General features: G+C 38.0%; 1 protein-coding gene across 1 annotated transcript in view; it reads right to left on the bottom strand.

Moving 5' to 3' along the window:
* COL28A1 (collagen type XXVIII alpha 1 chain) overlaps positions 1 to 12,290 on the bottom strand; it is a 183,791-nt gene that overhangs the window by 123,199 nt on the left and 48,302 nt on the right. Inside the window, exons 13-15 of the mRNA XM_040260502.1 lie at positions 11,553 to 11,621; positions 4,803 to 4,871; positions 1,989 to 2,057 (exon numbers count right to left, since the gene is read on the bottom strand). Coding sequence (XP_040116436.1) covers positions 1,989 to 2,057; positions 4,803 to 4,871; positions 11,553 to 11,621 — 207 coding nt within the window. The remainder of the gene's footprint in view (positions 1 to 1,988; positions 2,058 to 4,802; positions 4,872 to 11,552; positions 11,622 to 12,290) is intronic.

A 12,290-nucleotide genomic window follows, 5' to 3' on the forward strand; every position in this document is an offset into this window, starting at 1 on the left:
CATTGCTTTGTATGGGTTTTCTCTAGTTGCCGCAGGCAGGGGCTACTCTTCGCTGTGGTGCATGGGCTTCTCACCACAGTGGCTTCTCTTGTGGTTGCAGTTCCCGGGCCTAGAGCACAGGCTCAATAGTTGTGGCACACAGGCTTAGTTGCTCTGCAGCATGTGGGAACTTCCCAGATCAGGAATCGAACCTGTGTCTCCCACATTGACAGGTGAATTCTTTACCACTGAGCCACCAGGGAAGCCCAATACACTTATTTTAATGCCAGTTGTATTTAGACTACATCAGGATCTGCAAACTTGTTCTTGAACAGTTGGATAGGAAATATTTTATGCTTGAGAGTCACAATAAGGTCTCTTGCAAAATCAGTGAATGCTGCTTCAGTAGTATGAAAGCGACCAGACAGTAGTTAAATGAATAGGTGTGTCTGCTTAATACTTTATTTACAAAAACAGGCAGCCCACCCTATAGTTTGCCAATGCCTGGGGTGCCTGGAGAATCCCAGGGACGGGGGAGCCTGGTGGGCTGCCATCTATGGGGTTGCACAGAGTCAGACATGACTGAAGCAACTTAGCAGCAGCAGGGCTAAATAAATATGCTTTTGTGAACAAAAGTGCATGATTAGATCATAGTTTATATAATATTAAAAACCTGAACCTGTCATTAAGACAGGCCCTGGCATATGCCTCTTGGTGGTTCACTATGTGTCAACCCCTAGTCTAAATAAATGTCCATAGAAGGAAACAGGTAATGGACTCAAGTTCTAATTCAAAGCTGGGTTATTCTGATTCAGAACTTGATTGCTTATCATGAGGCATTCATTGTGCCAAATGCTTTTCATCTTTATCTCATTTAATCCTCACAGAAACCCTCTGAAAGTAAGCACCCCCATTTTCCAGATGAGGTTAAGTTGGAAAGACACCCCTGGAGAAGGAAATAGGTACCCACTGCAGTATTCTTGCCTGGAGAATTCCATGGACAGAGAAGCCTGGCTGCAGTCTCTGGAGTCACCAAGAGTCAGACGTGACTGAGCAACTAACACTTTACTACTTTCAACTCACAGTCACACAACTGATAGATTCAAGTCCTCTCCCTCCAACTCCGAACCCAACTCATAGTCACTGTTTTGCAAATATTCAACAACTCATATAACAGACCTCTTTGGGGAATTACATTACATTTAAATATCTGTATTGAAGCTACTTCCTTGTTCTGTAAAATAGTGTATTTTTGAGAGTCCTTATCACAGAAGTGTTTATCTAATCACTTGAATCCAAGAATATAAGAGTAGGGAAAGAAGAAAGGAGAAGGGAAACGGAATGAAAATCAGATAAAAGCTTTGTCCTGATATTTCAGTGTCTTCTTTGCATGAGCTCCAGATATGAAACCACAAATGCCATGTCAACAATACCTGGAAAAGTTAATTTACTGAACTTATAAGACAGCATTTGTGTGGTACTCAGTAGTCACTACTCCAAAGGAAGAAAGAGCATCTTGTGTATTTTTAGAGTGTTTTGGAACTGGAGTTACTCAACTATTTGAACCAAAAATTGTATGATGTCTGAAATTTGTATAGTTCACCATTTACTACTGTCTCTGCTACTTAAATACAGGTACCCATTATTTATTACTTAAATACAGATACCCAGGAAATAGTAAACAAAAGAAATAAGTAATTCAAGTAGATATATAACACCCAAGATAAGCATCCATGTCAATTGTTATTCTAATATAATGATGTGTTTAGATATTGACATATATGTATGACTCCAAACTAATTGGCATCTGGGTTTTTCACACATTTCTTATATCCCTTCCCTCTCTGGCAGCTTTCCCTTCCTACTGGTCTTTAAAACGTTTATAGGTAACTGGATACCTGCGTGGTATGGTTGTTGGGTTGTACATAGTTCATAAATGTACATACATAAAGAACAATGAAAAGTCATTTTATTGGCATATTTCCTGTTATCCACCCTATATGCAGTACCTTGTCCCCTTTTATTGATGGGCCCACTTCTCCTTGTGGGCCAATTGGTCCTTGAGAACCTTTTTCACCCTGAAAGTATATGAGAGAGCTATCAATGCAGTAATAAAATTCAGGATTTTAAAACAGGTAAAGCATTCAAAACATCAAAATTCACTGCTAACTACAAATGGGTAATTGAAAAAAAAATAGCGTTAACATTTCATAAATATAAAAGAATCTGTTGAAGCAGAAAATTTACACAACATCACTGAAGTGGGAAAAGAGCCCCATTCCTAATATAATCCGAAATATCTGAAAGTAGGAGATCTAATCGATCATGTACTACAAGCAACAGAATCAGTCTCCTATTTTCTCACCATTTCTGTAACTGTATCCATTACATAATGAAAATCTGTCTCTCAGTATGTGAAATAACATTTGCTAAGATGGAATTATTTAGTAAGTGTTTTATACCAAAATTTATAAACATGTATTGAAAACTTAGTTTTAAAAGAATTTATGGAAAATCCTTTGGGGTATGCTTCTAGAGTCACATGGCCTCTGTGAATCACTCTGGTTGTAATGTCATGCCAATGAAGTTGTAACACTTTTCTCATTTGTATGAAAAACAAACCACAGAATTGACCAGAAATAGCACACATTTCATAAATTCATTTGAACCAAGAGTAAAATCAAAGAACATTTACAAGAAACCTAGGAAAATATACCTTTATGTCTTTCTGTAGTCATTATTTATTACTTAAGCCCCATGTCATTGCAAAGTAGCCCCAAGAAGTACATACAGAGAACTCCCACTGGTCTTGCTAGTTGAGGAGTGAAGAATTCTGTCTAATGGGTTCTGATTGTTACCACAGAGTACATCTGTGTACAGTCAATCCTAAAACAACACTGAATATAAAGAGTTCTTTCTTTGATGAGTCAGAGGGCAATGCAATGGTATGGGTTATTATGAAGGAATGTAACGTTATACCATGCCGTTGAAACTGCCAGTAAAACGTGCCCTGAAATATGCTTCTCAGTGTTTTATTTACTCTGTTCTCATTTATTTATTTCTTTAAACCCCACAGATTATAAGGAGAAATAATTCTGGCTGTTTGAATTTTCCAGGTTGTTTGGGCTATACATAATTAGAAATTTACTATGTGCCAAAAAAAGTAAATTATGTATGATAAAACTTTCTGAAATGTGCCAAATTGCTGACCTCTGCCTTCTTGGGATGATATTTCAGTTAGGCGAGGGCATTAGTAATATCCCCTTTCCCAACATATTATTTCCATTTACTATAACAAATTAAAATTTGTTGGTTAACAAGGGCTTCTTTTAAAATTCAACCCAGCAGTCACTCACAACTTGATGTGATATGTTTGTTTTACCTAATTGATTTCCCTTCAGTTGAGATTTAGGTTTCTCATAGATAATTGAATATTGATCATGGTGGAAGAGGCTGAAAATGAGAAGCAATTTTAGAGTGTAAGACCGTACTGAGAAGGTCAGATCTCAGTGACTCGACTGAATGAAGTGGAAGGTCTTAAACCCTTAGAAAACAGCACATGCTTCTCTGGGTAGTGTGTGTGCATGAGTGTATGTCTGGGGGAAACATTTAGGAAAGAAGGAAAAAGGACCCCCAATTTATCCTTGTGAACGTTCACTTTCAGTCTATTGAAAGTTGCCCAGTCGTGTCTGACTCTTTGTGACCCCCATGGATTGTATGGAATTCTCCAGGCCAGAATACTGGAGTGGGTAGCCGTTCCCTTCTCTGGGGGATCTTCCCAACCCAGGGACCTTACCTACCCTGAAATTCTGTTGTTGCTACACAAGGTGTCTCAGAAAATCATTTCCTGTGTGGTCTTTATTAAGTGAGCCATATATTATGGATAAAGAGTCTAGACCAGGGATCAGTGACCCATTGGCCAATCCCAGCCCACTGCATGCTTTTTGTAAATACAGCTTTACTGAGGCACAGCCAAGATCACCCATTGTTTAGGGTTGCCTTCATACTTTAGCAACAGAATTTAAGTAGTTGCAACAGAAACCACATGGCTCACAAACTCTGAAATAGTTACTGTCTGGTTCTTTACAGAAAGTTTGCCAAGCCCTGGTCTAGAGGAACTTGAGCTACAAGAATTACATGTGGGAGGAGGTGGAAACATTTAACATCTCAATTGCCAGGTGAGAGATAGGTCTTGCATAACATTTTGCTCGTTCTGGTGGTAAGGCAAATTCGATTCCCTCCATCCACCCATGTTACCTTTCTTATATTAATGGCAATAGTATGATAAATTGGTTTATTAGATTGTTTCTTGTCTGTTTCACAGAACAAAGCTGTGGGTAAAACTTGGTATGTCTTGTGTGCGTATGTTAGTCACTCAGTCGTGTCCGACTCTTTGAGACCCCATGGACCACAGCCCACCAGGCTCCTCTGTCCATGAAATTCTCCAGGCAAGAATACTGCAGTGGGTTGCCATTTCCTTCTCCAAAACTTGGTATATATCTATGCTCAATAACTTAATTTTTGGGGCATAAAGATGCTATTTATCCCTGTGGTTTTAATGACTATGAATGACTTTAAGAGATTTTCTAATTTCATATGCAGTAACTGTATGAAGCAGCAGCCTTGCAATTACTTATTTATAATTGCAAATGTCAGTACAGCTTCATGTTAAGGGAAAATTTACATACAAATTCATGTAATAGGGTGAAGATGATCAGGAAAATACTTGACCTGGGATAATTGGCGAGGACACAGGTTTTGAATTTATAATTCATGATCATGCAATACAATGCGTTTCTCCTCCATGTAGAAGGTGCTGTTACCTTTGGTCCTGGAAGTCCTTCTCCTGGTAAGCCTCTCTCTCCTGGGGGTCCCTCAGGCCCACGGGGACCCTGGTTAGGATACAAGAGAGTGAGGAGCAAAAGAAGAGAGAGAGAAAACAGGAGACAGGAGAGGGAAGGGAGGAGAGAGGAAGAAAGATAATGGTCACATTTCAGTTCACAGGGGCATGCAGTGATATAGTCCTATTCACATGATTAATGAGAATCGATCCTCCTAGTACATACCATGCTGATAAGTAGAATCATATGGTTGTGAAGAATAATATTCTCATTGTATTAAATACTTGTTCTATTGGATTAGCGTAAGATATTCTATTCTGATGTTCTCAAATTGGCAGAAAATGGAAGTGAAGTGATACTTCAGAATAAGGATGAGGAAATCAATCCTATGAGGAAAGGCTAAAAATCTAGGACTGTGTGGCCCAAAAAAGGATGCACAGTGATGAAATAATTTAATTAGGCACCAGGGGAAGAAATCACCACACAGCTGTTTCAAAGCACTGAATTCTGTTTACATGCTGTTTTAATTTCCATCCTGATAAATTTGGATTCACACTTGAATTCTTTCTGGAACTGGTTGAATCCCCTGGAGGTTTATGTGCAAATAGAAATCTCGATAGAATCTTTTAAGAGGTAACAAGACTTTTGATATCAATGATTAAAATTAAGAAGTCCGCGTGACTCTTGCTCAGAAAGGCACTCAGTAAGGTGAGGACTTCTCACCTAAGGAAAGAAAAACAGTACAGTCTCAGGTTTTGAAATGGATGAACAGGCAGCGTGCTAGTTGAAAAAGACAACAACAAAATATTCACTTAAACCAGGAATTTTAAAAGATTATAAATTTGTTCTCTCTTTCTTCTTGACCAGAAGGCAAAAAAAAAAAAAAAAAAGGTAGAAAGGGGACTAATAACAAGAATGGTAGATGCATGAACTGGAGCTTTTCCTCTAGTGGACATAGAAGGATAATTAGGACTCTCTTGGCAGGGAAGTAAATCTATGATGGAACAAGACTGAGTTGCCCAGAGCCCTGAAGGAAGTCCCCTGCTGTAGACACTCTGAGTGATCTCGGAGCTCAGTCTATAGTAATCTCGGGTGATTTAAGAGATGTTTTCTACTCAAGCCTGGGAGCAGAGCTAGGATGCAGCATTACACACATCAGCGGCCGATCACAACCACAGATTTGTGAGAGAGAAAACTAATTGTACCCCATATCTAATTTGGGGGGCTTTCCTTAAAATCGTATGTTTTAAAAGACAGCCTTCTTTAGTATTTATGCATAGCCAATTTAGTAAAGGCTTTAATTAAAGTAAAAAACTAGCATTTAATTCAATTTAAATTGCTGTGCCTATGGGAAAACTGGCTCTTAACCATCCAAGGGCTTAATCAAAGTCCTAATATCCATGACGGAGTAATCCAATGTTAGAGCAATTAACTAGGAGAAAAAGAAATATGGTATGAAAACTAGATTGCAAACTAGACAGAGAAGCCCTAGCTGATATTACACACTATACAAAAAAAAAATATTAACAAGTTATTCCTCTTCCTCAAATGAAAATAACTCAATTTTCATGGAATGCAAAGGAGTCTTTTTCCAGCACATTCAATTTTTTTCCCCATTCATTCAACAAGTGTTTACCAAATGCCTGGTAGGTGCAATTCACTGTGCTAGCGTCTGAAAACAGCAGACAGCCCCCACTCCTTGTCTCATAGAGTTTACAGTCTTGCATGATAAACTAAAAGCATGTTTGGGAGTCATTTGGACTGATGTTCAAGCCACCTCTCGCTACATATCAGGAGTATGATCTTAAATAATTCCATCTCTCTAAGTTCAGCATTCTCATCAGAATAGTGGTAACAATAGTACCTACCTCAACCACATGTATTAATATAAGGACTAGAACAGAGAGATGTAAAGCTCTTACATATTAAGCACTCAATAAATATCTGCTTGCTGTCACTATCAAAAGTGTTTTCCCTGGATCCTTCAATTGCTAAGAAAGTCCTTTTATGAAGTTTTTACAAATAAAGTAGTCTCAGAGTATGGTCTATGTTAAGCAATGTGGAGAGACGCATGCCACATAGAGTAAGACTGACACTTGCGTCCATCTCTGCATTTCTGGAAGGCATTAGCCAAGGTGAACATGAAAATAATGAAGACTTTGAGGAGTCACATTTTCCAAGCTGCTGAGAACAGAGAGTTAATGCTTGTGAACAATCACTTAGGGGCATTTTAAAAAAAACAGTGATTCAAGGCTTAATTACTGGAAACCTGGAAACTGTCAGAGTAATATTCTGCACCATCAGAATATTCTCAAGTTTTCTAGTTAAACAGTCAAGGTGAATGATGACTGCTAACCAGAGAAGAGAAAAAGCAGGTACTTGGATTAGATGAACTATACTTTCAATTTATTAAGATGGTACCAACAGATTATTTTTTAAAAGACAAAAATGCTCAGTAAAAAAGTATCTTTTTCAAAAGCTATCAGATCTAGTTATAACTCTGACATTCTTATTTGGCTTCTAATGAACACCTTTAATTAAGGTGTCCAAATATCTAGTGGAAGAAACTATCAATTAACAGAGTCTGACCAGAAATGCTTTATATGAGACATTAACAAGATAAAATATAATTGTCCATTATCATTATCTTCCTTAATAATCTCAATACTGTGGATAATCAATAAAACTGGTTTCAATATACATTATAAACATTAAAGATAAATATGCTAAATAATATTAAAAATTATCCTTAATATTCATGAAATTTATTTTTAACTTCAAAATAATTAGTTTTACTTCAGGGGATTTTTCTTACTGAAAGTGCTCCCAAAAAACCAAACTAAGCACCCTAAGAGTGTTGAACCAATTTATTATTCTTTAATCAGTCATCTGTCAGACCAACACACTAGTGACAATCATATAATTAAAGATGGTAGCTGTCAGTTAATAGTTCAGTCAAGGTGCTGGAATATTAATTCACTTGATCAGATTTATATTACTATTATATAAAAAGAGTAGTTAGTACTAAACTAGAAACCACTTGAAATGATTCAGGCAAAGAAACAAATGTAAAGAACTTTCAGCAGAAGCTTTGTCAGTCCTAAGCCTTTGTGTTACTTTGAAATAATTCAAAAGCTCATTATTGATTTTTATTATGATATTTTGAGACAGTATTTTCATATATTTCTTGAGATTTATCCTTTCTTTGTTAGGATTTTAGTTCCCAATTATTTCACAGACTACATGGTGTCACTCTAATTTGTGTAATTGTGGCTTAGAGCTCAAGAAAACAAACAAGAATTTCATGTTCTGCCAATACTGTGAAAACCCTCTAGCTACAAAGAGAAAAGCAAATAATACAAAATTTTCTTGAAAATGAAGGCCCCCAAAAATCAACAATTAAGGGAAGTTACAGGGTTTCAAAACAAAAAGAGAGCTGAACACTAGAGGTATGCCTATAGCTAACACTGTAACTGCTCTGGGTGAAAAGTGTGGTTGTGTACTAGGGCAAAGTCTAGGAGTCTAGGAGGAAGAAATGGGAACAAAGACAGGCTCAATCAGTGGAAGACGAGGAGGAAATTAGAACTGAAATCCCTCCAGAAAACTAGGACCTTCTAAGTTATGTATCTTCAATGAAAGGGCGGGGTGGAACACAATGTTCCCATCAACACAGTGTTATGAATGACAAGAATCGTGTCTACTTCACTTGGGCTCTAAATGGACCTAACAACTCCTAACCGGGTCCTATGCTGCGTACGGCTTTGTAGTTTCAAGTGACACCACGTTGGTGGTCCTGGGGCACCTTAGTCAAGGCATTAACATCAAGTATGTGCCTGGAATACATAAGAGATGCAAATAAATGCACATTCGTCTCAAACATGTTCCAACATAGAACACTGGGGATTTCACAGTTAAACCTGGCTGACAATAAATTCAGATGCCAGGGTACAAAACATACGAGAAATTAATTCTCAGTGAGTAAAAGTGAACCAATAGATACCAAAAAAAGGGAAGATAGACTTTAAATGATTAATGGTCTTAAGAATAGAAATACAAGAAGCAAAGAGGACAGTGTAGCAAAAATATATTAATAAAAAGAGGTAGATTTTTAAAAATAGCTTCAAGAATTTTAAAAAATACTTATTAAGTTAAAAACACAAGGGATGATTTAAGGACATTTTCTAAGTAGAGAAAAATAAATTTGTGCATTATATTAGATTTTAGGAAACCACCCCAAAATGCAACTAAATAATAGAATTCTTAAATAAATAATGTAAAAAAGAAAATATCTGAAGAGATCATAACTAATAACTTGCAAAATTGTTGATTTCTCAGAGATATGAAACTCATGAATTTGAAGCAATATAAATGAAAATATATCCATATGTGTTTGCATCATGGTAAATCTATGGAGACAGTAAGACCTTCAGTGGTGGATAGTAATGGCAAATCCTCACTTGATTATTGATTAATTGCTTGCCCCCACCTCCCACCAATTATGGCCATCATCATGGCCCTCTCCATTATGAAAGAGTTCCATGGTAGTCAGCATACTATCAGAAATGTAACTGGCCCTTTCCAGAGAAAGGTGACATCAGGCTTCCATGTACCTTTTGCAGATTGGGCATAGTCAGCGGTGGCAACATCCAAGCTAGCTTTGTTAAAAGAAGTTGATGTTGCTCCTGGGTATAGTCTCCATCCCAGCCACTCAGTAAAACTGCATGGATGGCAGTAAAGCTAGGAAATGAGACTGATTGACATTCTGTCTATTTGCTTATTTAGAACCATCTTTGAAATGGGTGTGGTTTGGTGAGCATTCACCTAGGACACAAATATTTTCATACTCTGTGCTCATGAAGAGAACAGGAGTCTACTTCCAGCTAGGCCAGCCTAACATGCTCAGTTTTGTTCTCCCTTTGTCTGTTCATATGGGGCTATAGGTATCGCTTGTGGGAAGAGTAACAATGGAGAAGATGCCATCAGAGTCTCCAAGTCAATTACTCATGAAACTATTTGTATCTTCAAGAATTGATGCTGGACTTCTACTGCATGTAGCCTAGAATGTCTTATGTAACACCCAGTTCATGATGAATAATTCAACATGTATGGTCACGTATTGTCCCTTGGTTAGCCATGCAGTCTCTATTAGGATTCAGCACAGCAAGGCAGAGCTGTTTATGAAGTTAAAAGTAGGTGGTAAGCCTATGGCTGATTCATGTTGATTTTTGGTGGAAACCATCACAATACTGTAAATCAATTATCCTTCAGTTAAAAATAAATTAATTTTTTAAAAGTAGGCATATGGAAGAAAAAGAAGACGTCTTATGTTTGTTTCAAAAATCTAGGTTTCTTTTGGACAGCTCATAAAGATTTGACGTTGAAACACGGAACTCATTTTTATTCCCAATTATTCAGAACATTGTGAGAAGATTTTTTCATTTCTGTCAAAAACTTCCTAAATTCTCTGCTGTACTCCCTCTACACATGGGAGAATGTGTGGGCCTGTGTCCTTCTAGCTGATGTCATTTTGCTTTTCTAGGTTTCCAGTCTCCTCTAGTGTAGAATGAGCAGTGTCTGCAGAGAACTCATATTCTTTCTCAGTAGTTAAGTTTTAAGAGTACTATCTAGTTAGTGGAAACAGCAGATAATTAAACCAGTATGCTGCTGCTGCTAAGTCGCTTCAGTCGTGTCCGACTCTGTGCAACCCCATAGACAGCAGCCCACCAGGCTCCCCCTCCCTGGGATTCTCCAGGCAAGAACACTGGAGTGGGTTGCCATTTCCTTCCCCAATGCATGAAAGTGAAGTCACTCAGTCATGTCCAACTCTTCGTGACCCCATGGACTGTAGCCTACCAGGCTCTTCTGCCCATGGGATTTTCCAGGCAAGTGTACTGGAGTGGGTTGCCATTGCCTTCTCTGTAAACCAGTATTTTTTCCCTCTATTTGATGTTCTGTTTTTTTTAAATCTGTGTATTCAGACATTGGTGAAAAATCTAACCCTCAAATAGCATGCTGCCATTTCATTCCCAGAGTATAGCAAGGAAGCACACATTTGTCTTAATATTTACATGTGAGAAACTACAAAACCCAATTGAGAGACCAACTATTCAGTCGGTTGTTTTTATCTGTAGCCCAGCAAGTCAGCTACTGTTCTTTTCTAGAAGGATAATGATTACTTGAAAAGTTTAAAACCTTCTTATTCCAGAAGTCATGTTTTATTCATTTCCTCTCCAGCTCTCTTTTGATAGAAAACTTTTTCCTTTCCAACAACAGTAAATATCAAAGCTACATAAGGTAGAAGCTGCAAATAGCATGTGTATTACCCATCTACCATTATTAATTCTAACTTTAGAGTATACTCAGGATTGGGGGATTATTCTTAGTGATTTTTCTTATGATTATAGGAAAGTCAATTACAAATTATAGATATTAAGTCTGAACCTAGATCTCCTATCTCCTAAGAAATTTTGTCATATGAGAACACTTTTCTTCATGGACAAGCTGATTAATTTCATAAGAGATTATACTAAGAGAGAGCCTATGTACATATCCTATGTATAATTATCCCTTTTTCAAGTATTATGAAGACTAACACTTGGATCTGACCTTTGTATATCTATTGACTTTTGCTGTTCTAAAAGATAAAGATAGCTTAGTTTAACCATAGTCTAATCCAAAGGAGCACATAAGAATTTATCCTTTTAATTCCACCTAGAATTTTTTGCTACTCACTGTCTGGCCCGGTTCACCAACACCAGTAGGTCCTGGAGGCCCAGTTCTTCCTTCCTGGCCTCTTTGCCCCTACGAAGAAGAAATAATTGAATGCAAGCTTGAGGTTTTAAATAAAGAACACACATAGCACAAAGTACTCTGGAGATTTCAACAAAGATAGATAGCAAAAACGTCAAACATTTCAAATTCCTAAAGATTAAAAAAAAAAAATCTAAAGGAGGAAAGGGCTTCCCTGGTGGCTCAGAGGTAAAGAATCCACCTGCCAATGCAGGAGACATGGGTTCAATCCCTGAGTTGGGAAGATCCCCTGGAGAAGGAAATGGCAACCTACTCCAATATTCTTGCCTGGAGAATTCCATGGACAGAAGAGCCTGGTGGGCTACAGTCCATGGGAGAGTCGGACATGACTCAGTGACTAAACAACAGAGCCTGAAGAACACCTTGAATTTAAGTGAACAAATTACCCCCAAATGTTCCTCATTCCTTCCTATGTAAATGCAATTTTAGTTTTCAGAAATGATTAGCAGTTGGCAGAACAGACTGTATGCAAGTCGTCCTGGTTACTGAGGAGGCCACCCGACAGAGCTCGTGCTGTCCCTGCCCGCTGCCACCGTCCTGGGATGCCTCCCGTCCCCTCCCCTCCCCGCCCTGTCCTGTTCTATTTCACCTCGCCATTCGTGTTTCACCTTTCATCTCCCTCAGAACCCTTCTCCGGTAACTCTGCCAGTATAAACTCCA

The sequence above is a fragment of the Oryx dammah genome, unplaced genomic scaffold, assembly GCF_014754425.2.
Source record: "Oryx dammah isolate SB20612 unplaced genomic scaffold, SCBI_Odam_1.1 HiC_scaffold_18, whole genome shotgun sequence".
Lineage (NCBI taxonomy): Eukaryota > Metazoa > Chordata > Mammalia > Artiodactyla > Bovidae > Oryx > Oryx dammah.